Source organism: Tripterygium wilfordii, chromosome 21 (genome assembly GCF_013401445.1).
Source record: "Tripterygium wilfordii isolate XIE 37 chromosome 21, ASM1340144v1, whole genome shotgun sequence".
NCBI classification, from domain to species: domain Eukaryota; kingdom Viridiplantae; phylum Streptophyta; class Magnoliopsida; order Celastrales; family Celastraceae; genus Tripterygium; species Tripterygium wilfordii.
The window spans coordinates 7,068,214-7,095,784 of NC_052252.1; the positions used below are offsets into that span (position 1 = coordinate 7,068,214).

Genomic DNA, 27,571 nt, shown 5'->3' on the forward strand with positions numbered 1-27,571 from the left:
CCAACCGTGCGGCATTTGAGACCACATAACAAATAATACATTGAATAGATTGGGTCGAACCTCTGATCTCTCATCTCCTTATTCTTTTAATCTCTCAAACTCTTCAAATTATAATATAAAATGGACATATCTATGAGCATTGTTGCAATTTGCATCCAAAAGTCACTGGAATATTAAAGAAAGATTAAAGGTGCTGTTAAAGAGAAGACAAAATCTCAAAAGGTCAATAAGCACAATTAATGTCAATAGCCTTATAATATACCCAGTAAGGATTTATTTGTTTAATTCACAGTTCATCTATTTTTTACTAAACTCTACTATACGATCTCATAGTGTTGGGAGTTTTAAGCTGTAGAAGAGCGGGCATGGGCTTTCTCATATGGGCCAGAATAACATTTTCGAAGTTAGGCCTTCATTTTAGTTGTGAAGTGGGCTAGACAGAGTAATCTAGCCGATTCCTCATATCATATCATTTCAATTTTGAAGAGACTATAAGCCCATAAGTAGACTAGCTAGGCCCAATATGTGTTTTGGAATGCCTTTGACGGTTTGACGTGGTTTTTCGTTGACCACACGTTGAACCCTAAACTCAAAAAAAAGGATTAAACAAGACGATACATGTAACTTGAAAGGCCAAGTCTATCGAAGACTGATACGAGAATCTGGGGGCTCTGTAATTCTTAGAGTGTGAATTGTAGACTTTGGAGAATTCTAGAGTCCCTTCATCCCTCAAAAATATCACCAAAATAAGTTGTTGGAAACCTGGAAGATGCTTATACATGTTTTAAGAATACCAAAAATATCCCTCACCTTTTCGATGGTCTATCCATAAGAATATCAGCAAGATCCAACAAGTAACTACAAAACGGTTGGAGGGGTTTTTTTTAGGATCGAGTATGTTTTCCGATACATATTATAAAATTTGAATAATTTGACCAAGGAAGGATTAATTTAAGTAGCTAGCGTTATCAAGTGAAGTGCAGCGTGTATGATAAGGAGTCAATTATGAACATAATTCTTGACATCCCACCAACTCATTCATGCTAGACAATAGACATATTAATAACAACATTAATGCTACACATTCCAACTAACACCAGAACGTGCATGCGATGCATAGCGAGCTATAGGTAGACATGAAAAACAAGGCCACCACCTTTACTTTCACTAATTCAATCATCACCGCAGCCCTCTAACATTTAATTATTTGGGTTCCTATCCATTGCGATCTATGGTTAGGGTTCCATAAGGACAAAGAAGATAAGATTGAAAACGATAACCAGTCCTTACAATAAAGAGAAAGAAGAACACAAGATTTATGTGTTTTGACAATTTGCTTACGTCTATGGGGTCTATGGTTGTTTTCAATATAGAAATTCCAATAGAAAATTTGGTTAGAGTTTTAACCCTTTTATACCAATTACCTAAGTATCCGAAAACACAATAAATCCCGATACAAAAATATCAACTGATACGATATGCTCCCTTCTTGTACAACTTCTCATTTCTTAGAGAGTTTAGATATTAAATAATTCTCTTAATATGAGCCATAAGTTAACAGTAAGTTCTTCACAGTTGAAACCATTCTAGGTACTAGTATAAGGAAAAAAAAAAAAAAAAAACTCTCTTTCATAGGCACACAGAATCATTTTTTTTAGTGGATTGCGCAAGGGACAAGATAGATAATGAGATTCTGCACTACAGTAGAGCCAACACACTACACAACAAAATCATAACCTGAATCTTTCCTTGCTTCAGTACTTCATGGCCAATGCCAGGATGTCTAGATTTAATTTGGCTGCCACTAAAATTTCTGCCTCTCTCAGTGACTATAGTCTATATATGTTTGGACTAGACAATGACTGCTCAGAGCTGGCTAGCTAGCTAATATATGTGCTAAAGCAATTTTGAGGCATAGTTTTTGTCTAGCTAGATAAAATCTTCCAACTACCAGTCAATCAATGTCTTATTACATCATAATAATACCAACAATATGCATGCACATAGTACATTGAGCATTTCTAGTATCACCAAAAATCAATTGTGTAGCATTCTCTACAAAACCCATAATTTGTAATAAATTAATTTCATTGCAATTTAACAAAGTGAACAACATATACCCAATACAAATCACACCTTAATATACCCTTCAATTCCCAATTGAAATAACAAATCTCCCTCTTTAACTCCTATACCAATATACCCACCCCCACAAAAAAAGAAAAAGAAATCAGTTCCTCGATCGTTTCATCCCATTGAAATCCATTAAACTCTAGTCCTATCTATCGTTAATAACAAATACATAAGAAGGACAATAAGGAAATGTTAAGCATGTATACATACCGAATAAAGACAACTAAGAAAGTTGCACCGAATATCCCTTCTCTTGGTGGCAGCTCTTCAACTTTGATAATATTGTAATGATGAGATGAAGAGGATCCGAGGTTCCTCTCAGCGCAATTTTGGGTAATTATCAACCTCTTGACATAAAACTTGTAAGGCTGATTATTTCATTCTTGCAGCTGACATGATCTCTCCGATCCAAATCTCCCCTCCCGGCCATCTTAATTTGCTTCAACTTATATAAACCCATTAATAAACGCCGCTACATAAACAAAGCCTAAGCAACTCAAGAAATAGAGGAAAAACAAGGAAGAAAGAAGAAAGAGGGAGACATATATGAGATTTGGTTTTTGGCTAGATAAAAGAAGTTGCAGAAGAACCAATATTTGCTGGATCATGCCAAGTATCAATACTTGTAGAATTCCAGTAAACTGTAGGATCAGATAAACCAATCTCCTCCATCTGATTCTGGCATTGTGTATCCCAATCACCCATCCTGTTTTCTCCCTCATCAATTTTCACTCCTTTCATATGATCATTAGTAGTACTTGCCATCTGAAATTGATCAAAGGGTGTCAAACCTTGAAAATTAGGGTTCTCTTTGATCAACTTTTGTTGGGAAAGACCAGCTGAGGCAAACAAAGAAGCAATACTTGGTGAAGTTGCTGTTGTGTTACTAGTGTTGGAAAATGAGGTGGCTGACCCAAACATGGAAGAATAACTAGAAATAAGAGAATTTGAAGCTAACCCATCTTGGATTTGCTTACTAGGATTAAACCCATTTGAGGAAAACCCTAATCCATGTCCATTCAACTGATTAGGCAGTAGATCATACCCAGAAGTACTACTAAACCTTGGAAATGAAAAATTCATCTCCGATGGGTTACTGGGTAAGCCATAAAACAAAGAATTAACATGACTTATACCCGAAGAAACATCGATTGGCGATGGAGACTGATTAGGCCGACTAGGGTTAGGGTTTTGAAGAACCGATGAAGAATCAACTCCACCATTTGGTCTCTTGACACGTTTGTTCTTCCTGCACCCACCACCCACTGGAACATTCCTTAGTGTTCCTCCTCTAGTCCAGTACCTCTTACAAGCCTTGCAAAAATGTCTTGGCTGAGACAAATTGTAGTTGTTGTAGTAACAAAACTTTGTGTTTGATGAATCACAGCGAGGACACCTCAGAGGCTGCTGCGGCTGATGTTGTTGTTGTGATTGATATTGTCCTGGTTTCTCCATATTAAGCCTTGTTGTTGTTGTTGTTGATGATGCCATCAAATTCTTTTCATCAAAGAAAGAGAGAGAGAGAAAAAAAGAAGATAAAAGTTCAAGGTTCAAATGTTTTAGGGTAAAAATAACAACACAATATAGATATTCTCATTCCAAAAGCAAAGCAACAAATTAAAATGGGGACACGTTTTTGAGTCCAATAATTAAGAGAGAGAGAGAGAGATTGAGAGACCTGTGACCATTCGTTGGTAGTTGATGAAGAGATGACCACCATCTTCTCACAGTCGCTCAACATTTGCGCGCTCCTCACACTACAGAATCGTTTGAACACAGAGGTATAGACAAAGAACAGGTGTTTACATGAGAGTCAATATCAATTACGACTATAGTTTTTATTTTTTAATTTTTATGGACAAAATTTTCACATGACGGGGTGTGTCATGTGTGAGGTAACTTTAACGGGGTTGGATTTAAAAAATGAGAGAGAAAAAAAAAAAAGGGGAGACAAATATTCAAAATCCAAGAAGAGGACAGGAAGATAAAGTAAAAGCATTAACAGATGAATCTTCGGGAGGTTCGAGAAAGTAACAAGTTACTTTTCCACATACATATACATTAGGCATCAGCATGTAAACATTCTCCTTAGTATCATATATTAGAGAGTTAAGAGAGAATCTCGATGCAGTCACATCCACAATCCCACTACTTCAACTTTTAAGTTGTTTAATTTTTTTTTGATAGGGAAGCGAATGGAGACTCAAAATTTTTTTTGAGCATATGTCATAACCACTTCAATTGAGAGATTGTTATCTTTTAAGTCTTTATTCACTCTTCATTAAGGGTGATCGAGCCAACATTCAGGGTGATCGAGTTGACTAGAATATGAATAATCCCTCTAATAGAGAATGTTTAGGTAGTGATGAGTGCTAATTAACTAAATTATTATCATTGAATTTGAATTCAAAGTGGAAGAGGACGAGAGGACAGGACTCCATGTGGGAATAGCGTCTTAGTTAAAATCTAGGACTCAAAAAGGCACATAGCAAGAAGCCTCTTGTTGTTGATCTTGTTGGATTTGCAGTTAAAAAAGACATAAAAACAATAAAAGAAACCGTTAATGTTGTCAGAAGATGGAATGGAACAGCATGTGATGGGAGCAGCTGAGCAAAAAAATATAAGAGTAAAAAAGCAAAAAAAAAAGGCATAGTTTGGGGGAACAAATGGATTTTGTAGTCTTTCAAGGGATCTTCTCCTTCCGAACACCACCTTCATCATTCTCTTGACAGTAATGTTAATGACTTTGATATTCACTAGACCACGTTGTGCTATTTTATATGATCACAAGTGTGAGAGATCAACCTAGCTAATTAGGGTTTATTAGGATCTACCAAAAAATCTTTATATAATCCAGTTATCTATATATTGTCGTTATTCTTTATCATAATTCATAACCACTAATATCTCTACTTAATTAGCAATGATGATGATTTTATATGGAATTTTATTATATGTTAACAATAGTGTATGAAAGTCAAACTTGAAATTTTTACTATAATTTAGTCTCGAATTATCAATGAAGAATTAATTAAGTATTTTATCTCTATACAGAGACTCAATTATGCGACATGGTTTAGACCCCAACCCCACTGCTACACTCACACATACAATCACAATATATGGTGACCTAATTAATTTATTATACATCCATTTTGTCAATATTTTATGTTATTTTTTTGCTTCATTAAATCGTTCCAAAATCGTGCTGACAAATCTTTTTCATACGAGCTAAACAACAAAAGTATGCTCCAAAAAATGTTTGATATATGATGAAATTTTACAATAAAAGTTCAAACTCATAATGACTTGTATCACGGCACAAAATTACAAGTTTTAAACACGCTGCAGTAAATTCTACTTCTATTGATTAATTCCTTCTTTTATACCTTGATTTGTGCATAACGTATATAGACATGGCTGCTTAATGAAATTTCCTTCTCTCTCTCACTCACACACACACATATGTGCAACAATCATGCATGCATGCATGGACATCTACATTTATCATACTTGCTACATATATATATATAGGACTAGCTACGGCTTTATTTTAACCTAATTTTTATCCAAAACATGACATCATACAATATTTTTGCTTATATCAAGTTTTAGACTTTTAAATGATTTGAAAGAGAAAAAAAAAATATATATATATATATATAGAGCGAGAGAGAGAGAGAGAGAGAGAGAGAGAGAGGGTAGGTAGATGTAGCTGAGGGTGGTAGTACTAGCTAGACAATTTTGATGATGGGGTTGCGATGGTCCAACCCACTCACACTCGAGTCAGTCACCAGCGGACAAAGAGATTCCAATTTGGCAAAACTTGAAAGAAACCCAACACGCACGTTAAAGTGATTGAGATCTGTATCCACTGAAATCTGAATGGAGAGATAGAGATAGAGAGACTAGTTAGTGTCGATCGAGGGGGACCAAAGCATCAAATCCAAAGCCAACTGTATCCATCAATGGCCGAGCCGACCACATTACTGCCCGGCCCTTACGTTAATCTCCAAACAAATATCTCACTCTACATTATTTTTTCTCTCCATCATATATGTAATGTACCTCTTGTACGTACTTGCATATAATCTTATATGCCAGTACTAATTAAATTCTCAATATTTGTTAGGCAACCCTACACAGAATGTTGTGGAATTTCTAGAGAGAGAGAGAGAGAGAGAGAGAGAGAGAGAGAGAGATTGGTGGAATGAAGTCTTACGTGACAAATTTATGATGGGGTTGGGGAGTGATATTGAGATTCTCCCACTAATAAGGAATTTAATAATAGGAAGTTAGAGAGAAGAGTGGAGAGAGATCATATGAATGAATTGCATGCGTCTTATTTTAATAAAGTGTTATAATTATGAATTTTTTTTATTAGTTATAGAATATTAATGGTTTCATAATTATTTTAGTCTTAATTTATCTGCTTACGTTACCCAAATCCCCTTCATTTCTGTTGTCCAATATTGTAATATTGTTCACAAGAAAGAGAGCATGTTGACTGAAAGTCTTGGGTACCCTTCAAACCAGTGGGCCAAGCTGCTCCACGTCGTTTAACCAGATTTCTTTCTAGCACTGGCAGGATTTGGGCTCAACTTGTCCTGGCCCATTGGTTTTTGTGTGAAAATATTGGGCTTGACTATAGTAGGCTTAATTTCATGAGATCCCAATTATCTTAATTAGTGGACAAATACTATTTCACCAATAACTTATCAGCAAATCCTAATTCACCAGTCTCTTCTGTATATTTAACTCACTCCGTGCACTCTTTCTTTCTTTCTTTCTTTCTTTTTAACCAAAGAACCATCTAACCCAACATATCATTCGAACAGTTAAATGAGTGTGCACACGGAAGTTTCCCACAAACCAATAGGGTAAGTCATTGGCTGAGGCCCAGTGCATAAAGACCCACTAGCAAACCCAAGACCACTAGCAAACCCACACACGCATGCCGAAGCCCACATGCAGGTGGCCACCAACAAATATGCTATTGGTTGAAATCAAACCTTGGGCACAATTGCGACAAACTCCAAATCCTGTCCATGAACCTTCCTCAAGTTACTTTGAAGCGATGTGCATCTCGTGTGTTTCCTCGTCCCCTATTATCCGCTTGCATATATAGGAAAAAAGTTAACATGTCCTGTGCTGTTGATTCTATACATCAGTTGCGGTTTGAGAAAGTTTTCTAATTAATGAATACCCATGTTTTTCAGTGCTATTGATCTTGTCTAAAATAAGAGCACTTGCATAAGTATTTGTGAACTGATGCATGTAGCTAAAATAGATAACAAAAATTGACAGATTGTTGTAAAAATGCTACTGCATTAGCATATGTAAAAAGTAGTTAAAATAAATATTTGCAAGAGTGATTCTCTACTTCTGAAGATTCTATTTCAAAATCTCTAAACATAAAATATAATATAATATTAGAAATTATTATCTCTACTCTCCTCTCATCACTCCCCAAAAAGTGTGAGCACGCCATTTTAAATTTTTTCAATGTAAACAAATAATATTTCAATGTTATAGAGATAATAATACAGTTGTTGTTAAAAAGTGATGTTTGAGAAGGTAAAATAAAATATATGTTAAGAGACTTTGATGCGAATACTAATACATTAATTAATATACAAGTTTCAAGAATTGCTGAAATTTTATGACACTAGAGGAGTTGTCGAAGGCGTTTTGCAGGTCATAACGAGCAACGTTGGAAAAGCTCATTTGAAAATCATGGAGAAGGCTCAGTTTGAGTAGAAGATTATTAGAGTGCGTTTGGTAAAATAGTTAGATTGATTTTCAATACTAACGGAAAAGATGTGAAGAAAAAAAAAATGAGCTTTTAAGCTTTTTACTTTTGTTAATTCATTAATAGGCCATTTTAGAATAATGTACATCTGTATGTTTGTATTAACACCAAAGACGTCTCATTTTTGGAGATTTTAATGCTTAGTTACATTGTAATAGAGTTGTTATTTTACAGGTACAACGGCAACTTATGCTGCAAAACATTCTCAGCCCTCTCAACATAATCCCTTACAGGGATAGGGGCAACAATTTTCCTATAAAATAATGTCAAATCATGTTTTAATGATGAGGAAGACTATGGCAAGATAATTATAATAGCAACTTGAAACTAGTTGCCATTGATTTGTTTTCTTTTTCAATGAACACGTGTATTAGAATCACAACTACCTTATTCTACCTAGGAAAAGAATTAGATTAACTGTATCAATACAACCGTTCTACCAAACTGACGGAGCCCATGTATGCTTTAGGAAGTCATAAGCTCCGTAGTGTACACATTGTGTCAGACAATCGGAAGCAATGTGTGAGCTTTTGCCTAGTTTTCTCCCAGTAAGCAAGCAAGCAATCAGATAATAGAAAAAGGATGAATAAACGAACTTGCAGGATACACTGGCAGTGGCAGACTTGACTGGAAAAGGAACATTCTAAGTCAGTTATGTTGCATAACTGCAAATGAAGAACAGAAGTTCAGAACCAAGAAATCACCAAAGAGTTAGCATTTTAGTGAATAGTGAAACTACAACTTCCCATTGCAAACCATGAAGGGTTGTAATGTAAAATTCAATCAACATTAAGATATGGATATGCCAAGTTTGACACAGAAGAATTACAAAGACTCATCAGCATGACAGTTTTGTGTCCGTTCACAAATCAGAAGCAGTATCAATCAAATTTCTGCTCAATTGTTTCTATGAAACAAGTTCAATACACATGACCTGGATGGTTATTGCAAGAACAGAGACACATACTCCTATACTTCAAATGGTGCTTGCTTAAGCAACCTCTTCAACCAGACCATGGAACCAATTATGTGTTCCGTTGTAAGTTGACATGTAAATTAGTATGCCAACCAGAAAATACGCACCAACTTGTCACTTATCTCCTTTTTTGTGTGTCTAGCAGAAGTGTAGAGAATTCTTCTCTCCGAAATTTAAATTAGAGTAAACTGCTTAGTGTGAATCCAGTGATTCAGGAAACATACATGGCCTAGCCATCGGATTGCTTGAAAGGTCAAGAAAAAACATTATAAGTGAATTATCTTTAATCGTGCTTGATTCCCAACATTTTCATTGCTAGCTCCCAGGTGACAATTGCAGCAGCATTAGCAGGAAATGCTCTCGCTATTGTGGGACCTAAACCAGCATAGCATCCTTTAAGTCCAGTCCTCCTGTAAATCTACCAAAAGATGCATAATTAGCCTCTCTATTTGTAATTATTGAGGTTTATATGGCCATCCTCGGTGCTGGGTGGAGATAAGTGTGAGATATGTAAGGCATCAGAAGATCTTACCATGTTCAGAACTTGAAACGGATTTCTAGAAGAGCTTCTATCTGGTGAAGTCTGAATAATGGTTTTTGCCACATCCAAAGGCAGAACAGCAGACCAGAACTGGAAAATGAGTGTGCAAAAACGAACTTAAGAAAAGGACACGAGTGGTATATGTAGTAATACTTTTGTTCACTTATACACAAGGTAGTGAAAATGCTTACAGCTACACCACCAAGGCCACCACTAACAATACCAACACCCATGTCAAACAAATTGCTGTGGTTAAAGGAAGCAGCTTTCAGTTGTGAATGCATGTAATAACGAACATACTCATAAACACTAAAGAAGACTGCATTTCCAACAGATTCTCTTAAAAACGTTGCAAGTCCTCCACGAAAAATTCCGGTAACCTGCAAGATTTCACATCAGTCCCAAACCCACAAGAAACATTAAGGTAAGCATACTTTTTCTTACCCCTTCACTTTTCACAGTCTGAAGAGCACAATCCAGAGGACTACTGTATCTGCTGGACTTTGGAACCACAGAGTCAGTTCCCTGAACTTGCATCCTACACTGGAGAACATCAAGGTCATCCTATGACAAATAACAAGTACCAAAAGGAGAACAACACTACAACACATCAGCTTCCCAAACCACTCACCTTAACCAGCTCAGATGGACATAAGACGAAACTAATTATAGCTCCACTAAAAGCTGCCGATGGAATTATGACTTTGGGCAGTGGCTTATCACTTTGTAACTCTCCCTTTTCAAACAAGAGAAGAAAACTGCTTACAAATTACAACTAGTATCCAATAGACTTGAGATATTTTTCATTGAATAGCCACAAAATCATTGAAAGAAACTGGTCTGCTTATGCTTCTCCTGGCATTGTAAATAACACAAACAAACAGCTACTCCAATATACTTATATACAAACCTGTAGAGATTGTTTTGTCTGTGAATAAATGCCAAAAAGAAGTGAACTCTCAAAAGCCACCCCAATAAAAGATGATGTTGCCCCTGTATAAAGTCCTTTAATCTGTTGAAAGACAGCAATCTCTCAGTTCTCCTCAGAAAGTAAAAATACAAAAAAAAAAAAAAAAGTGTATGATTCTGAATACAGGCCCCAAAGAGAAGGTGAAAGAAAATGATAAAAGCCTTAATGCTTGAATCCACCTAAACCAGTTTTTTTAATCAGAATGAAAATTTCAACCATTATGAAGCCCGATTGCCCAAAGGAAACATTATGAGAACCATACCCCTTCTGTCTTTAGTATCCTAGCCGTGCAATGCAATCCGTTCCTATACTTAATCCCATGAGCTTCAGTATTATGTTTTTGCAGCTTCACCTGATACATTGAGCAAATGGTTAACACCTTTCGTCGAACACCTGGTATGCACAAGAATACTAGCAGAAGTAAAGCTGAAAGCAGCAGAAGTCAAGCCCCAAATAGCACAATAATGGCAAGCACGATTTAATCAGAAACATTGCATCATACACGAACAGATATAAGACAAACAGAAGAGTTGATTATTGATGCCACTTTATTGAGACAGTAAACTATACCCTCACACTATAAGCTTTATCGAATCAGATATCAACAGAAGTAGATACGTTGAGGATCATAGCACCAAGAGAAGGCCCATTTCAATATTATGAAGCATTGTCACGTAGGAAATATCAAGCTAGAGCTTAAAGCTTCAACCAACGGAGGATAAAGCTTCAACTTTTCCAAGTTTTGCTTCATTATTCAGTTGATAAAACTAAAGATGTAAAATAAATAAATCGAGCTCCGGTCAACAAATCAATCAAGTTCCTTCCATTAATTCTTCGCAAATGCAGTAAAATTAAAGAATAATTCAACTGTTAAATTTGCAAAATCCGAAACTTTATTGAAAAATAGAGTTCCTGATTACAAATGTAAATGATACCTTGACGGTGTCAAAGGGATGACCAATAGCGACGGTGGCAACGCCAGCGATCAAACCTGCCAAATACTCCCGGTAACCGGAAATCTCCCCCATTTTCCTCTTCCTCTGTTTAACTCCTGTGTCTCTCTATTTCAATCTGTCTCTAACCAACAAAATAAGCATTACTATTGTGTCCTTGTAACCAAACACTCTCTCTCGAGTAATCCAATTTTGGTTGGATCCGCGGACGGCGAGAGTGTTCGAAGAGGAGACGATAGACGACCGCCCACACCCACTGCTTATTGCAAATGTTTGTGGTGCGAGTGGGGTGTCAAAGTGGGAAGTCTCGATGCTAAATTTGGTATTTAATTCAATTATTTTTTTGGGCAATTAAATTATATTTTAAATTAGTTGTGAGCAGGCATTTCGCACTGCACGTAATGGTATTAATTATATGTATTATAGTTGTGGATGCAATTTTTTGGACGATCTACACGTCAGCTACTGAAACGGCTGAGTGACAAGTCTCCGTGAATCTTGAATTAACAAAAGGAAAGGGTAGTGGGATATACCTTGAGAGCTGAGAGTTATCTTCTCTTAACTCTTATGATGCGCTTCATAGAAGTTACAGTATATTTCTCTTCCCAATGTCAAGTGTCATGTTGTTTTCCTGACATGTGTCATTTTGTTTATGCACAAATGTCCCTAATATTTCCCCTACCTTTTCCTTTCTTAAAAGAGGAGGGTCTTAGATCTTCTAGTTGGACAAGGATTTGGACTTGAGTTGTCCCTTTCCCTTGACAATTGAAACTATGTTTAACATGGGATCTATGTTCTCCGTCTAAATTGATCTCCTTTTCACAAGCTCCCCCATTGTCATAAAACCTGTTACAGAAAAAGGTATCCTCTTCTCCCATTTTTCTATTTTTATACTTTTTTTTTCTTTTTTTTGGGGATGTGGTCCGTCTAACCAACGTTGGTTGGACAACCCTTGGTCGAACACTTCCGTTCAACCAAGGGCGGATGCCTTGGTCGGATCTTTTTTTGGATGCTTCGTCCTTCGTTGAGCTTTCCTCGCCCTCTTTGATTTTTTATTTACATGGTGTTTTTTTTGTTCTTTGGCTTCACCTCTCAGGGTGTGTCTCTCTGCTCAACCATGTCATGCGAGTTATGACATCAGCTTGAAATAGCCCTCTTATGCAAGGTAAGACTGATTGCCTCTTTTGCACATCATATCTCCGTGAGGTTAGACCGTGATTCAGATTGGTGTCTCTATAGTCTCATGCGAGGTTCTGACTTGACTTTTCTTATACCTCCCCAATAAATTCATGCAAGGTTTGACATCATTTGGGAAGGATGTCTCTTTGGTAACAAATCTATGCGAGGTTGGTATGCTTTTCTTATGCATCTCTTTGGCAATCTTATGTGATGTAAGTCTCTTGTCTTAGGATGATGTTTCATTGGCGAGTCTATGTTTGGTTGAACCTTGTCTTGTCTTGGGATGATACCTCATTGACAAATACATGTGAGATTGAGCCTCGGCTTTGAGTGATTCTCCTTAGGTAAGTCTGTGTGAGGTATGATCTCGCCTTTGAAATGACGTTACTCTGACCATGACAGTGAAATTCTGATGGACAGTGAAATTCTGAGCAAAATTGACGATGTCTAGAGCACTCATGAGTACAAGATTGATTTTGTGGTCAAGGTTTTGTTACTTTGTACAATGAGTCAAGGAGGACTTACAGAGAGGGATAAGATCAACTGATTCTTGCTGCAACTCAGAGCTTCAGACCTTACAATGAAGAGACATATCTAAAAAATGACGTCGGGTGGGCTGCGAATTGCAATCATGTGCATTTGTGGGCCCCTCCTCTGCAGCTCGATTGGCTGGGGATTCATTGAGACGGTGTCATGTGGGCCGCAAATGGCAATCATCTGAGTTTGTGGGCCCCTTTTCTACACTTGATGGGTTGAAGGGCTGCTGGGCTGGGCTTCGTTGGAAAGGGGTCTTGTGGGCTACAAATTGCAATCATTTGCTTTTGTCGGCCCTTCGTGTTCAGCTAAAAGGCCGCTAGGCTTGATTGAGTTTCTTTGAACGGCATCGTGTGGGCTACACAAATTGCAATTATCTATGTTTGTGGGCCTTTGTCTGCAGCTCAATGGGTTGCTAGGCTCGGCTGGCCTTCTTTGGATATTCAAAGAAATCTCATTAGCGAAATTGGGGGCAATCGTTCATTTTCAAAATAAAAAAAAATAATTAAAAATGATAGAGCTACTTTAATGCATTATCAGACAAACAACTCCTTCCAATACAACCATGTCCGAGTTCTCAAAAGCTTTTGGTTTAACACCAACTTATAGTTAAATAGTGAATAACTAGCTATCTCCAAAAACCCTAAAGTTGAGATATATATCAATATATGTTTCTAATGATGTAACCATTATTTAGTTATATATCTATTGACATGATGCACCTTTAGAGTATGTTTGGATTGAAGGATTTGAAGGAAGGGAATAGAAGTGAAAGGGAAGGAAGAGAAGGGCAGAGCATGGATTGGAGAATATACATTTCCCTCTATCATGTTTGGATAGATAAAAAAGAAAGGAGAGAAAAGTGATTTAATTTACTAATTTATCCTTATATTTTATGTTTAAGTATTATGTACAAGGGTAAAATAGGTTTTTAACTTATAAATAACTTAATTAGTCATCCATTCCCTCCAAATGACTCCATTTTGGAGAGGAATAATTTGACAAAAATTTAACGAAATATTCTTCCCAAATCCCCTCAAATCCCTCCCTAAATTTTTTTATAAACTATCCAAACAAGGGAATTGGAAGGAAATTCTTTTTTCTTTCTCTTCATTTCCTCTCAAATCCTTCAATCCAAACACACACTTATGTGTTATAAAATTACCAAATTATCAAGAATATCAAATATTAAATAATTGTAAAAAACAAATTTAATTGGCTCTAGATAAACTAAGTAACTCATTTATTATTTACCTACCAGATTTAGATAATATTGAATATTTAAATAAACGCACCAAATGAAGTCAACTAACTTGCAACCTTATGAAATTACCGAATGTCGAGCATACCAAATATTTAAATAAGCACGAGTACCGAATATTCAAGTAACTTGTGTTAAAGAAAACGCAACTAATTTAAGGTTGTTACATATCAAATTTTTGAGAATACCAAATATTTAAATAACGATCAATAACGAACCTGTGCTAAAAAACCTCAATTGACTTACAACGTTGTGAAACTATCAAATGTCAAGAATACGGAATATTTAAATAATCGTGCCATATGAACTCAACTAACTTACAACGTAATGAAATTATTAAATGTTTGAACATTGAAATAACCATGAGTACCGAAATTTAGGATGTTACGAAATTACCAAATTTTGAGAATACCAAACATTTAACTATCGGTTGATAACGAAAATTTAAATAACCCGCGCTAAAAAATCCCAACTAACTTATGACGTTATGAAATTACCAAATGTTGAAAATACCGAATATTTAAATAACCGCGCTAAATAAACTTAACAAACTTTAAATAAAAATAAATGACTCTTACATTATCTAAATATGGAAAACTTTACACAAATTAGTAGGTAAAAGCTTATAGATAGAAAAGGATACAAATGAAAATTTGCTTCTCTCACTCAGACATCTAGACAAAAAAAAAAAAAAAAAAAACAGCTAAGAACATTTCCTTCCCTATTTGTATATATGGACGTGTTTGTCCTTATCTACTCTTCATATAAATCATAATTCACTAACATAGACCACAAAATCCTTGAGTCTCCATCCATCTCTATCTCTACCAGCCTCCAATATAGAGAAAGGTAAAGCCACAGTACACCACCTTTGTATGTCTTTCTCCCTCTTCCCCCACCTTTTTATGTGTTAATCACTCACTGTTATATTTTTTAAACAAGAATTTTTGTTCTTGCTTTGCTAGATTTTTGCGCGTAAGAGAAAACAATGTCTACCCATGACAAGGAACATGTTGAAGATGGTTGTGGTGGGTGAAGCCAATTACTTTGGATATAACTAATCCAAAAAAACTGAACCAAGTTTTCACATTTTTTTTTTGTTTTTGATTTGGGTTGTTTTTGTTGTGTGATTGCTTTTGCAGAATCTGATGAGTCAAGCGATGAAGAATTGCAGGAGTATGTTTTTTGTTTCATGTTATTATTATGTGTTTGATTGTGTTTTTGGTCGAGTGATGTTGGTTTATGAGCAGTGTATTAAAATATGTAGTCTGAAAAAAGATTGGTTTTTTTTTTCTAATGATAGGGCCAGATCCATGGCGATTGAGCTTGAAGTTTATGTATTTTTCATTGCCAAACACTTGAATTTCCAATTGATTAAAAGATCTGCATATTTGTATCTTCTGATAAGTGTTAGAATAAAACATGGATTCTATTACTATTGTATGCAGATATATTGAAATCAAGTATGCAGATATTCGAGAGGATGTACTATGTCCAATTTGTCTAGGTAAGATTTTACATTTTCTTTTGATTTCAACTTTGGAAGAAAGCTAGATTCCTCAAAAGGAGGAATTCTCATTTCCTCCCAAAAAAAAGAGGAATCCTCATTTATTTTTAATTAAATATTTATAATGCTCTTTTGAAAAATAGATAATTTCAATGATATCTTTTTATTTTTTCCTATTTATTTTTCTATTTTATTTCACTATTTTATTTTTCTATTTGTCGTTTTTAATTTAAATGTGTTATAGTGAAATAATTTTTTAATATATTGTTTTAAACTATATATGATAATAAGGGTATTTGAGTGATCTAAAAGCATTATTTCATTGTAATTTTTTACCCTAACCAAAGATGACCAATTAAGGAACTGTTTCAAAACAAAGAAAAGAAAAGGATGACCAAGAATTCAATAATGTTAGAAAAGTAGTATGACAAAGTGATTCAAACAATGATAAGGAATGAAAATGATATTTTGATTTCCATCTCCAAATTCACGAACCAACGACACCTAAAATTATTCAGATAAACATAATGTATATATATATATGTACATATATCTATGTATGTATGTATGTATTTGTTGAGACTGTTTCTTCTCAACATTCATGAACAAAATTCAAAATTTTGTATGCATGGCGGCTAGGGATCATTCGCAAAACAAAGACGATGATGGAATGTATGCATCGATTCTGCGGGGAATGCATAGAAAAAGCAATGCGTCTTGGGTAATTCTCTAACAACACTATTCTCATTAACAATGCTAGAAAGACTTTTTTTAAATTTCTTGGTAAAAATGTTGATGGGAATTTTCTATACAGAAACAATGAGTGCCCTTCCTGTCGTAGACATTGTCCTAGTCGTCGTGCCTTTAGAGAAGATCCAAACTTTGATGCATTAGTTGCACTTCTATTTCCAGATATTGACAAATTTGAAGCAGAGGTATATATATGTTGTTTTTCTGTATCATCCTTGAAACTGAATCATCATCAAGCTTGTTGAATATTTGGTCTAGGAATTGGCTTTTCAAGAAGAGGAGATAGCTCGCAACAAGCAGGTGAGCCAGTAGTGATCATTGTACCCTTAAACTCTTCCATATATATATGTATGTATGTATGTATCAATGTATGTATGTATGTATGTATGGAGATCTGTATTTTCTTATTCTTACTCGAAGAGTTCGAACTACAAATTTATATGGACAGAACCAAGAGTCAATTTCTCTGGCTTTCAAAAGGCAAGCAGAATCTCAAGGTAAGAAAAGGCCCTCGGCAATAGATTCGCCTTCCCCTCACCAGCGGAGCAAGAGATTGGATGAAGCTTGCTCGTCTCTGGATATCTCTGTTGTGGATATTAGTGAAGTTGGTGAGGAAACTGAAATTGATGAAGCTGAAAGAGAATCTATGGGTGCAGTTGCCCAGCTAGATAGCCTCACAGAGGGAGTTGAAATGGACGAAGATGACCAGGTAAAGTAGATTTATCGTAATTTGATTGTTATATATTGCTCATTCAGGTCCTTCCTTACACTTTAACTGGGAAAAGTCACTAAAAAATGGTTTGCTTTTTTCTCATTTTAGTTGGAAATACACATAATGCTTGTTTCGATTGAGAAACAAAGGATCCCTGGTCTCGAGCAGCCGGATATCTACTGCAAGCTCAATCTGTTGGTTAGGCAACTATCCCAAGTGAGATTCTTGGACTCAAAATACTGTTTCTCATCTTATGAAATTTTAGTCTACATTAGTAACGTTTCTATTGTTAACACTTATATCCCACACGTACATCGATTAGATGTAAGGCACCGATATAGTTTATAAGAAAAGATTCAATCACTTTCAATCAAGAAGACCCTTGTAAGGACAAAACCATGTGGACATTAGGTCCAAAGTGGACAATACCTTCTCGGTTGTTTGGGTTGGATTTGTGCGGTGCTCTCACGAGTATCCTATATTTATAACATCTATATATCTTCAGTACCAGTACTTATTGTTTGCTTTCCCAACTTTTGCTCAGTATGTGTCGCAGGAAACTGAAGTGCAAGCCGATGAAATTGAAATATACCTGGTTAAAGAATTACATTCCCAAGGTGGCGAAGCAGTCTCTGCTGATTTTGCATTTTCAAACCCTTCTCTAATTGACCTTAGCAAAGACAAGATGCAAGCTCTTGATCGCCAAGCTACACTGGCAGATATTATACGAAACTATAATATCAGTGATGGCAAGATGGTGAGCTCCTGTCTATACACACATGCATATATATATATATCTCATCATAAGACCATGTAGATGTAAGTACATAAAATGATATGTTTTATCCTCCATGCATTCTTTCAGGTTCTGGGATATGATAAGAGAGAGCTGGAGGGGGAGAAATCAGAGTCAGACTCAACTGGCTTGGCATGAGAACAAGCATGATGAGTTAATATATAGTCATTGCTTTTCCAAATATATGCATGCTTGGATGAATTCATGAAACTTTATTTTTAGTTTTTTTATGCTATAAACTTTTGCGAACTTTTAGGGTTGCAGATTGTTTAATGCTGCATGATTATTGAATTTATAATTTCGTGAACTCTAGAAGAGTTTAATTTAATAATGATTAAACTTTAAACTACATTTCTTATACTTTTAAAGATTTTTATGAATTTTTTCTCTCTCTTGACCTATGATGCATTTGTTGAGGAAGTGATATCCCATGGCTGGGCCTGATGGTTGATACTGGCCAGTGACCTATAGCTTAAGAAGAGGGAAAACTTTAGTCACACCCCACCTTTTACTAAGGACACCCCAATTTGAGTTGACCATCCCTTGTAAAACTGAGTTGACGGGGTGTCTTTAGTAAAAAGTGGGGTGTGACTAAAGTTTTCCTAAGAAGAGGTAGTGTCACCATGGGCCCAACTGATGAAAGCAACATCAGGCCCATCACTTGACTTGACTTAGCTTGAAAGCCTGAAAGGGCCTGTTTTTAAAACCAGGTTCAACCGGTTCAATCGGATATCGGTTGGTCCATTGGTATGATTACACCTAAATATTGGATTTGTGCCGTGCCGGTCAATACTGGTCCCTAACTTTCAATATCAATTGTAAAGCGATTCTTAGGAGGATATGAATTTTATGAACTTTGGTCTAGTACTTGTAGATGGTAGAATCTAGGATCAAAGATTTGTAACGTTAAGCCACTAACAACCTGTGAACTGGACAGAGGAACCAGGGTGAGATTCAAGCACCGATGTGGTACCTGTCAAAGACACTACGACGCTTGAGCCACTAACAACTTGTGAACTGGACAGAGGAACTAGGGTGAGATTCGAGCACCGATGTGGGACTTGTCAAAGACACTACGACGCTCAAATTAGTAAGGAAACCAAATGCTCTTTTAAAGAAATAAACGAATGTCAGAGAAGTAAATGAGATTGTCGAAGAGAACTTCAAAGAGTTAGCCTCCGAGAGAGAAAAAGGGGGCCCCTCACCCTTGGTGAGATTATGTTATTTATACTGCAATACGAGGGACACGTGCCTAGACCAAAGTCGTCTGATCCTTTCCTGAGTTATCGTTAGAGATAGGTTGCCTCTTTCTTTTGAACCTGCTCTGACCCTTCTGACGTTATCCCATGATGGGATGTGAGGCGACTCTAGGTGTCGGTGATTATCTCAGTTGTGTCAATGGGGAAGTTGAGGATATCTTCCCATGTCAGAGGTGAATCGGTCTGATTGCCTCTTGCAAAATGTCTTAGCTGATCATATATATAATTATATATATACACATATATAAAATAGAGAATCATAAGGTGAGACGTTAATAATCCTTGGACGAGGAGGAGGCGACGTCATCTTCGACTTCGAGTTCGAACCAGATCCTCGATGGTTGAAGACACTAGCCTTCAACAACGTTGTTTGGATCGACTCTGGCTTGGGCTTCCACTGGGCTTTTGTTACTGATGGGCCCATGCAATTTTTTGTCATTACAGTACTTTGGTTATGTATAATTTGTTATTGTTACTGTTTATTTATACTTTCATGAATTTCTTTAATTTGGTAGAATACTTAGATTATTTTGGATTGTTCATGTCTTGTTATTTGACATTATTAATTGTATGTTTAATTTGATGGGCTTTTGATTTGATATCTCTCTTCTGGTTTTTTAGCATTTTCTACTATTTTACAGATTTTGGTATGATTTTTGAGATCTTTTATTTTATTGTCATTGATCATATACTGAACCCCTCACCGGTGTGATTCTGTTTTGATATAAAAACTTTGATTATAGGGTCCCATAGCCACCAACCTTATCCAATACCCCTGTTCTTTGGGGCCCATCCCATGCTATCTGATTTATTTTCGATTCTCCATTATTATTGTCTCCCCCAAATCCCTTCAATAATGCTACGCCAATCAAGTAGATTAGCAAAACGATTAAACAAATGGTTGTTTTATGGTACCAAATATTAGATTAAAAGATGACAACATAATGCAATTTATTGAACATAGTAGTTAAATAATAACAAACACCGGATCGAGGCTAATCACACCACCGCACACGGCAGATCTTCGCCTTCATAAAGATCGAATAAACCGTGCCAGTACCAAAAACAAAGCATACATCAACCCTCGGTTTGCAAATCAAAGAAAGACACGTTGCCACAAGAACATCAAAACGACAAGGACACGTTGCAAAAGGAACGCTATTTACATGCTATCATCAGTCACTCAGTCAGTCTGTCTATCCACTTCAGCGATGATGCTTGCTCCTCGTCTCCCCACTGTAGAGCCTGCAGTCACCCAATCACAGCACCAATATTCTCCTCTTAATCATTGATCAACCCAATAAAATTAACGATCGGCATCATCATCATCAAAAGATAAAATAGATCTAAAGGCTCGAATCCACTGAAGAAAAAGATCAGTAGAAGAAGAAGATATATACCCATGCATGAGCATGATTTTGTTTACCCAAGTCACTAAAATGGTTCATTTCCACGCGCCTATGAAACAGAGAGCCAGGTTTTCCTCCTTCCACCTGTTACGGTTAGCCTCCTTTTGGTTGCTGAGAAAAATGAGGGAAAAAGCACGAGAAAACAAGTAACTTTTGAGGCTCGAGTCCTCCCATCATTTCTCATATTTTTCTCTCACAAAAAGAATAATATATATAATATGTATCTCTCATCTTCTCGGCAACCAAACAGAGTATCTATTTTAGCCCCTTTTAATTACCATAGCCAAAAAAAAAAAAAAACAGAGAATGAAGAATAATGGTCCGTACGTACCAATCATAAACAGTAGGAGAGTTGGGCTGTGGCTTGTCAAAGATATCAGAACCGATGCCCTTGGTGGCAAGGTTGCTCCCAGGGTGGAAAACACTCCTCCACACGTTGTCCTTACGAGCCGATGCCGGTGTTGTTGGTGTCACCGGTGTTGACGGCGTCCCTGGACTCGCCGGCATCGACATCGACCTCTGGTACTTGCTCCCCTCCCCAAGTTCACCATCTACACACACATAACCAACCTTTGATTAAAATTTTTGATCTAATCCAATATATATGAAAAAATTTATTTGCCCATCTATAGAATTTAAGGTTACCTTTGATGTTCAAGGGGGTGGCTAACTTTCTAAGCCTGCCGAGGCCACGTTCAGGTTGAGGACCTGCAACAACATCATCCCAAATCTTGTCTAGCAGAACCATTTTCTTTCTTCCAACTTTTTTCTCTCCTTTTTCTAATACCTTCATCTGCTTCTACCTGGCTTATTATATAGAGGTGGGTGTTCCTAAAAATATCTAATTTCCACTCCTAATAATTGGGCTTATTTTCATTATGCTTTGCACTAAAGTTAAATTATTATTTTAATTCTAGTGAAGTGGAATCAGCAAGACGTGGGAGTGGAATTAGATCAAAATTGGGGATAAGATGAAAGAGTCAAGGTGGACCCCGCAAAATAATATCGATTCTAGATCAGAGTAGAGTAGGTGGAGGATTGCTAGACATGTGTACATTTGTAAATACCTTTTGTTGTCCTATTCCACAGGACCTACGTGGGGTCCAGGGGGGTGAAGACTAATGGGCTTTTGGAAGTGGACAGATGGCCCACCCTCTTTGATGATGAATTCATGGGCTTTGATTCGCTGGATGATGGAGTAGGATGCGCAGTATTGTATAATTAACCCTTTTGTTTTGTGTGTTAATCATTGATATGACGAATGTTTGAATATTCTAATATATGAGCAAGTGAGCTGTTGTAGGGGGATAATTGGAGAGTGATGAATCTGCTGTAATTAAGCAACAGATTAAGGACCATAAATAATATTGAATGTAATGAAGCAAGTTGAAGCTGGAATTGTCGTAGTGGGATGTCGTTTTCTGCTTTGCATCATTCAGACAATGTTGCCCCATTCTCTTTTTTCTTTTTTTTTTCCTTTTTTTCTTTTTCATTAAGGAGTAAAAGTTGGCTGGTTAAAAGCCCATAGTTTGGCCCATAACATAAAAGGCCTGCCTGGCATTGGACCTAAACTAACAAAATGTGCTCAAGCTAGAAACGTTGGACAGTTTGATATCGTGACCCAAATTCAGCCCAATGAAAAATTGTGAAGGGCAAATGTCAAGCCGGTACCTATTAATGTACTTTTGGATATTTAGGTCTAACAAAAAACAGATGGACATAAAACTACACATGAAATTATCATTTACCTTTCCACCCTTAACCTCTTTCCTTTCTTTCTTCTCTATCTCTTTCTTCTTCATATCTCTCTTTCTTCTTTTTTTTCTTTTTATCTTTTTTCTTTGTCTCTTTCTTCTCCTTTTCTCTTTCTCTGTCTCTTTCTTCTTCTTCTCTTTCTAATCTTTTTCTCTCTCTTTCTTCGTCTTCTTCTTCTCTTTCTTCTCGTCTCTCTCTAAATCTATTTTTTTCACAATTCAAAGCTTAAAAAGCTTTAGATCTATTGTTTATATTCTTGCTTTCATTCAGGTATAGATGTTGGGTACATAATTTTCGTTCAGGATTTTCTTGAGTTTATGAGTGCTAGATTGCTAGATTTGAAATAATTAATTTTTCAAGTTCTGCAAAATCATTCAGACATGTTCACGTTACTGTTTCATAATAAACAAAATCATTGTCAGATTTTTTACTAGAGTAAATGACCTTAAAAAATACTGGATCTATAGTACATGGTTCTGCATCACAACGCCAGTACATTAACATAATAATGTAGGTAAATATTAGTCTAACATTATTTTTTGTAACAGTAACATGATGATGTTACACAGAAACAGTAACATGAAAAAAAAAGTCTCAAATTTAAATGATTTCGACGACGGTTCACTACATCAACATCGCCATTAGACTCCCCTCACTGAGACACATAATGCCCAACCATATTCCGTCCAAAACAGCCACTGAAAAGGGAGACCTGAAATTGGTCCATTTTGCTTGCGTAATGTTATTGTCAGTAACATACGATCTCAGATCTATAGTACTATTGAAACAATAACATACGATCTCAGATCTATATGATATCATATTTGAACTCATATTACGATCTCATATCTCAAATTACGGTCTCATATCTCATATTAGATCTCAAATCTAACAAGATGAATACAAACACTAATAAAAATAAGAAGGAGAAGGAGAAGGAGAAAATGAAATAGATGATCGTGGATGTGACATGATGGTGGAGATGGAGGCGGACAGTGGCAGTGGTGGAGATGAAGGCAAACGTGACAATGATGGAGATGGAGATTATGTGTCTTAGATCTAAGTATTTTTTAGATCCATGCCTATTGATGAAGAATAACAAATGTGAGATTATATAATTATTAATTTTTAAAATATGTACTTACGTGGAAAAGAAGTATTTATATGGCCAAGTGTTTTTATTTGACCTAATGTTCAACTTTGATAAAGTGGGCACCAATATGCCATTTTTTAAATTGTGAAATAGCAAGAATTTTGGTCTAATATGTGAAATGAAACCTATACTTTCTGAAAGCCCAATATCAACGACAAATAACACTAGTCTGTGGGGGAATATTCCAAGACAACCACATGGCGTAAACCTATTGGTCACTCCAATAGTTGACCTAGTCATTAACAATAAGCCCATAATTTTGGGGATTAATCCACAATTAAATAAGGTAACTAATCTAATGGAATTCTTACAATTACTCATAATGAGTTGTACCAGTTTGAAACTCCTCCACTGCATAAAGAATGGCAAGACATCAAAGTAAAGTTCAAGCTCTATTTTTGTGATTACTTTTGCTTATGATGATCTTAAATACTGACTTGAGCATTGGAGTGCTCTCGGTCGTCCAATGATCGTTAAGTTCACCGACCACCTTTGTTTTCAGGGTAAGGATAGTCAGATCACGGAGAAACTTGAGGCTGACCACCCTTTCACCATCCATGGAGGAGTTCGACTAGCTTGGTATTCAATTTTTGTTCACTACATAGTCCATACATCGGCACAATCAAAAGATATCTATAAACATCATGCGTCACCCCATGGGTTGCCTTGGTGGCTCGAGAGAGTTGGGATTTTGTGCGTAGGATGTACAATCCAAGTTCAATTCTTGACTAGAATTAGACTCGTGACTTATCTGACATAATGATAGTAAAGGAGGTCTAATTATCCAATTGTTGACATGGGCACCTTTGTAGACCGATGACATGATTAATTATATAGTACCCACGATTTTGCCTTTGTTTAGGCGTTAGGATTATCTCTTCGTTTTCAATGTCATTCAGAGGTTGAACATGATGCCAACTCGGATGTCAATGGGTTCACTAAGCGTGCCCTCCATATCTCACAAATCACGCAACCATGTTGGTTGGGCACCCGCTGCCGCAATCTACACCTCCCCCACCATCCCTCTCCACACTACTCAACCAGTACTAGTTTCCAAATGGTCACATGTTGGGTTGCGAAAACTTCGCCTAGTTTTATCTGGTGCGCTCCATCGCTAATAACATCCAGCGGCCATCAAATAATCGACAAAAAGTATTCTCTCATTGGATCCATCCATGGAGTCTCACATTACTTGTGAAGTCTCCACCATGCACCGCCTTCATATCCTTAAAATCCGTGAGATCACGGCGACGAAAACCAAGATCTACCTTGTCATGGAGCTCGTCTTCGGTGACGAGCCCTTTTCAGAGGTCCTCTATCGTGGAAGATTGAAGGAATCATCGGCGTGGCTGTACTTCTAACAGCTTGTTTCGGCTTTCCACTTTTGAAAACGAAGAGATAACCCTAAGGCTTAAACAAAGGCAAATCTTTGGCCTCACATGATTAGCCATGTTATCGGTCTACTTGACATCCACGTCAGCAACTAGGATAGCTGGAACCTTCTTTGTTGGGATTCATATGATTTCTTGTATGCCATATACTTGCAATGGCGAACAGACATATTTCACTGGGGGCCATATTTTTTATCAAAAATTAATCATTAAAGCAAACTCATATCATTAAGAAACCCATATGCAGCTATTTTTAGAGGATTTGGGGTTTCGCAATTCCCTAAAGTCTATATTCTACAATTATAATAGAATGGTGAAGAAAAAGTCAAAAACATATTTTAAAATAGAAAAACAAAAATGTGATATAATGTGACACACCTCCCAAACCATTGGATTCAAATTGCAGACTCTATAATTTTAAACGAATTGCTGAGCCTCTAAATCCGTTTTTCATATAAATCCAAAAGATTAGATTTATTTATTTATTTTTTTCTTCCTCTCTCTTCTTCGTTGTTACTTCTTTCCTCTCTCTTTAGGAGCTTCTACCACATAAAAGTAACAGTAACACTATCAATAAATTTTATTATCTATCTATTAATACTTTTATACAATTGTGATAAATGAAAATGTAATGTTTTCATGAAACAATTCTTAATGATTACCTTGGTGCTATATAAATAACGCAAAAAAAATTTCCAAGCTCGTTGCCCTAATCCCCCGCTATTTAATTGTGCCTCCCAATGAAATCAAGATCCTGGATCCGCCACTATATACTTGTCATGGACTTTGAGAAGCATACTTTTGAAGGGCGGTTTACCAAGATATAGCCAATGACAACATTCCAAATTTATAATCACAAAGCTTGTGGATTTCTTCAGAGACGGCACCTTCATCTGCCGAAAACAGATTAACCTAATTTTGAGCAATAAATTTGCATTTTCATGCAGGCAAATCAATGATTGGTTCTTATGGAGTTGAAACCAATCACCGACCTAACCATTCTCATTTAAAGGCTTCTTTGGAAGGTCCACCCATACAAAAAAATCACCACCAACATTTTGTATGGTTCAGTTTGAAAGCCTCTGTTCTTATCAACATTATATTTACAAACATTAACACCACAAAACGAATTGCAACAAATAGACTGCAGATTCAGACAAGACAAATGAGTACCTCCCAAATGTCCGTCCTTCATTTCTTGTTATAAAAACCACTAGTTCCTACTTCTCAGCGACTATACTCCCACCAAAGGTAATCTATGGCACCGTCCCAGAAGAGTAATGTTGCTGCAGATAACAGTTCTTGCGATCAACTTTCCTTCGCCGGCCTTGTATGTGTTCAAGATCAGAAACCCAAGAACCATCCTAAGAATGCCAAACAATTAGCCAGAGAAGAACAAAGTTTCGAGTTCAGCCGCGGTGCAATTGAGTCTCTACCTCTTAACTCGAGTAACAATCGCCTATCCGATTTACTAATCCCCGACCTTCAGCTCCTACAACAGCAATCGCAACCTCAAGTGAAGCAGTGCCAGTATAGCACTCATCAGAACTCCAAAGGCAGCGATGAAAGAGGCTCTTCTAAGCCAGATGGTAACAAAATAAGAAAGCAAGCAGTCAAGAGCAGTGCCCCAAGCTCAGGGCTGAGCTGCAAAATATTCCAGTCATTTATGTCACCATGCAGGGAATGCCGATCTGTCAACCCAGATGTGAAAGCTCCAACTGCTCAGAGAAAATAGCAAGCCATATTAGCTTCAGAATTCAGATTCTTTTTTCTTTCTCTTCTTTTGTTGCCCTTGGATTCAACTTGCCAATAACATTTCATCTGGTTTTTGATCAAAAGTTCAGGATTGAATGAAGGCTCAGTCTCTCACATTGATATTGACTCGATCCCAAGGATAATATGAAACACAAAATCCACAGACATTTTATACTTTGTGGGTTGACAAAATTTTTAAGGCAGATCAATCTTTTCTCAGGGAAAAAAAGAAGAATCTGAAAACCAAAACTGCAGGTAATGATAATCAGAATAAATAATATACAATATTAATACAATGTTTCGACACCAATAGTTAAAACAAATTGCCCGAAAAATGAACATTCTGCTATCCTAAACAAATATCTGTATGTCAATTAGGAAAAATCAAATAACTGTATGTCAGATGGTTATATATAGACAAAAGCCATCTGATTAATTCATGTCATAGCAGTCTCTTTCGAAGCCTACGCAAGATGGTGTATGACCATGTTAATCAGGCCAGAAGTTTAGCCTTCTGGTTTCGAGTAGCTAGATTTTAGAGATCTAGGAGGATTGGTATACTAAGCAAAACCTCAGAAGATTGCAAATATTGGAGGTAAGAAAACATTTCATGGAGATAAGGGAATATTGGACTACATCTTTAGTAGTAGAAACTTATAATGTAGGGACACTGAACGCAGTAAGAGCTTGGTGGTGTGACTTACACATACAATTGGCTGGAGAGT

At 36.5% G+C, this 27,571-nt stretch overlaps 4 protein-coding genes across 7 annotated transcripts; 1 reads left to right on the forward strand and 3 right to left on the reverse strand.

Moving 5' to 3' along the window:
* Positions 1 to 2,093: 2,093 nt before the first annotated feature.
* On the reverse strand, positions 2,094 to 3,915 carry LOC119989844 (dof zinc finger protein DOF1.4-like). Its single transcript, XM_038835585.1, has 2 exons — positions 3,805 to 3,915; positions 2,094 to 3,641 (listed from the first exon to the last, which is right to left on the reverse strand). The coding sequence occupies exons 1-2, from the start codon at positions 3,872 to 3,874 to the stop codon at positions 2,698 to 2,700; spliced, it is 1,014 nt and encodes a 337-aa protein (XP_038691513.1). The 5' UTR covers positions 3,875 to 3,915; the 3' UTR covers positions 2,094 to 2,697.
* Positions 3,916 to 8,668: 4,753 nt separating this feature from the next.
* Positions 8,669 to 11,679, reverse strand: LOC119988467 (mitochondrial arginine transporter BAC1-like). 3 transcript variants are annotated; one of them, XM_038833517.1, is made up of 8 exons: positions 11,368 to 11,679; positions 10,695 to 10,784; positions 10,373 to 10,474; positions 10,094 to 10,198; positions 9,907 to 10,005; positions 9,654 to 9,842; positions 9,454 to 9,552; positions 8,669 to 9,331 (listed from the first exon to the last, which is right to left on the reverse strand). In XM_038833517.1, the coding sequence occupies exons 1-8, from the start codon at positions 11,458 to 11,460 to the stop codon at positions 9,317 to 9,319; spliced, it is 792 nt and encodes a 263-aa protein (XP_038689445.1). In that variant the 5' UTR covers positions 11,461 to 11,679; the 3' UTR covers positions 8,669 to 9,316. The 3 variants fall into 3 exon arrangements, with proteins under 3 accessions (XP_038689445.1, XP_038689443.1, XP_038689444.1); XM_038833515.1 differs by having other exon boundaries at positions 8,669 to 9,339; XM_038833516.1 differs by having other exon boundaries at positions 8,669 to 9,339; positions 10,695 to 10,825.
* A 3,668-nt stretch (positions 11,680 to 15,347) lies between these two features.
* On the forward strand, positions 15,348 to 18,262 carry LOC119987825 (putative E3 ubiquitin-protein ligase RING1b). Its single transcript, XM_038832735.1, has 11 exons — positions 15,348 to 15,387; positions 15,502 to 15,535; positions 15,663 to 15,752; positions 15,808 to 15,866; positions 16,506 to 16,587; positions 16,681 to 16,801; positions 16,875 to 16,916; positions 17,065 to 17,325; positions 17,437 to 17,637; positions 17,834 to 18,085; positions 18,194 to 18,262. The coding sequence occupies exons 1-11, from the start codon at positions 15,348 to 15,350 to the stop codon at positions 18,260 to 18,262; spliced, it is 1,251 nt and encodes a 416-aa protein (XP_038688663.1).
* Positions 18,263 to 20,309: 2,047 nt separating this feature from the next.
* On the reverse strand, positions 20,310 to 21,600 carry LOC119989513 (auxin-repressed 12.5 kDa protein-like). 2 transcript variants are annotated; one of them, XM_038835093.1, is made up of 4 exons: positions 21,438 to 21,600; positions 21,124 to 21,343; positions 20,784 to 20,903; positions 20,375 to 20,628 (listed from the first exon to the last, which is right to left on the reverse strand). In XM_038835093.1, exons 1-3 carry the CDS (start codon positions 21,583 to 21,585, stop codon positions 20,828 to 20,830), a joined length of 444 nt encoding a protein of 147 aa, XP_038691021.1. In that variant the 5' UTR covers positions 21,586 to 21,600; the 3' UTR covers positions 20,375 to 20,628; positions 20,784 to 20,827. The 2 variants fall into 2 exon arrangements, with proteins under 2 accessions (XP_038691022.1, XP_038691021.1); XM_038835094.1 differs by lacking the exon at positions 20,784 to 20,903 and having other exon boundaries at positions 20,310 to 20,628.
* Positions 21,601 to 27,571: the final 5,971 nt, after the last annotated feature.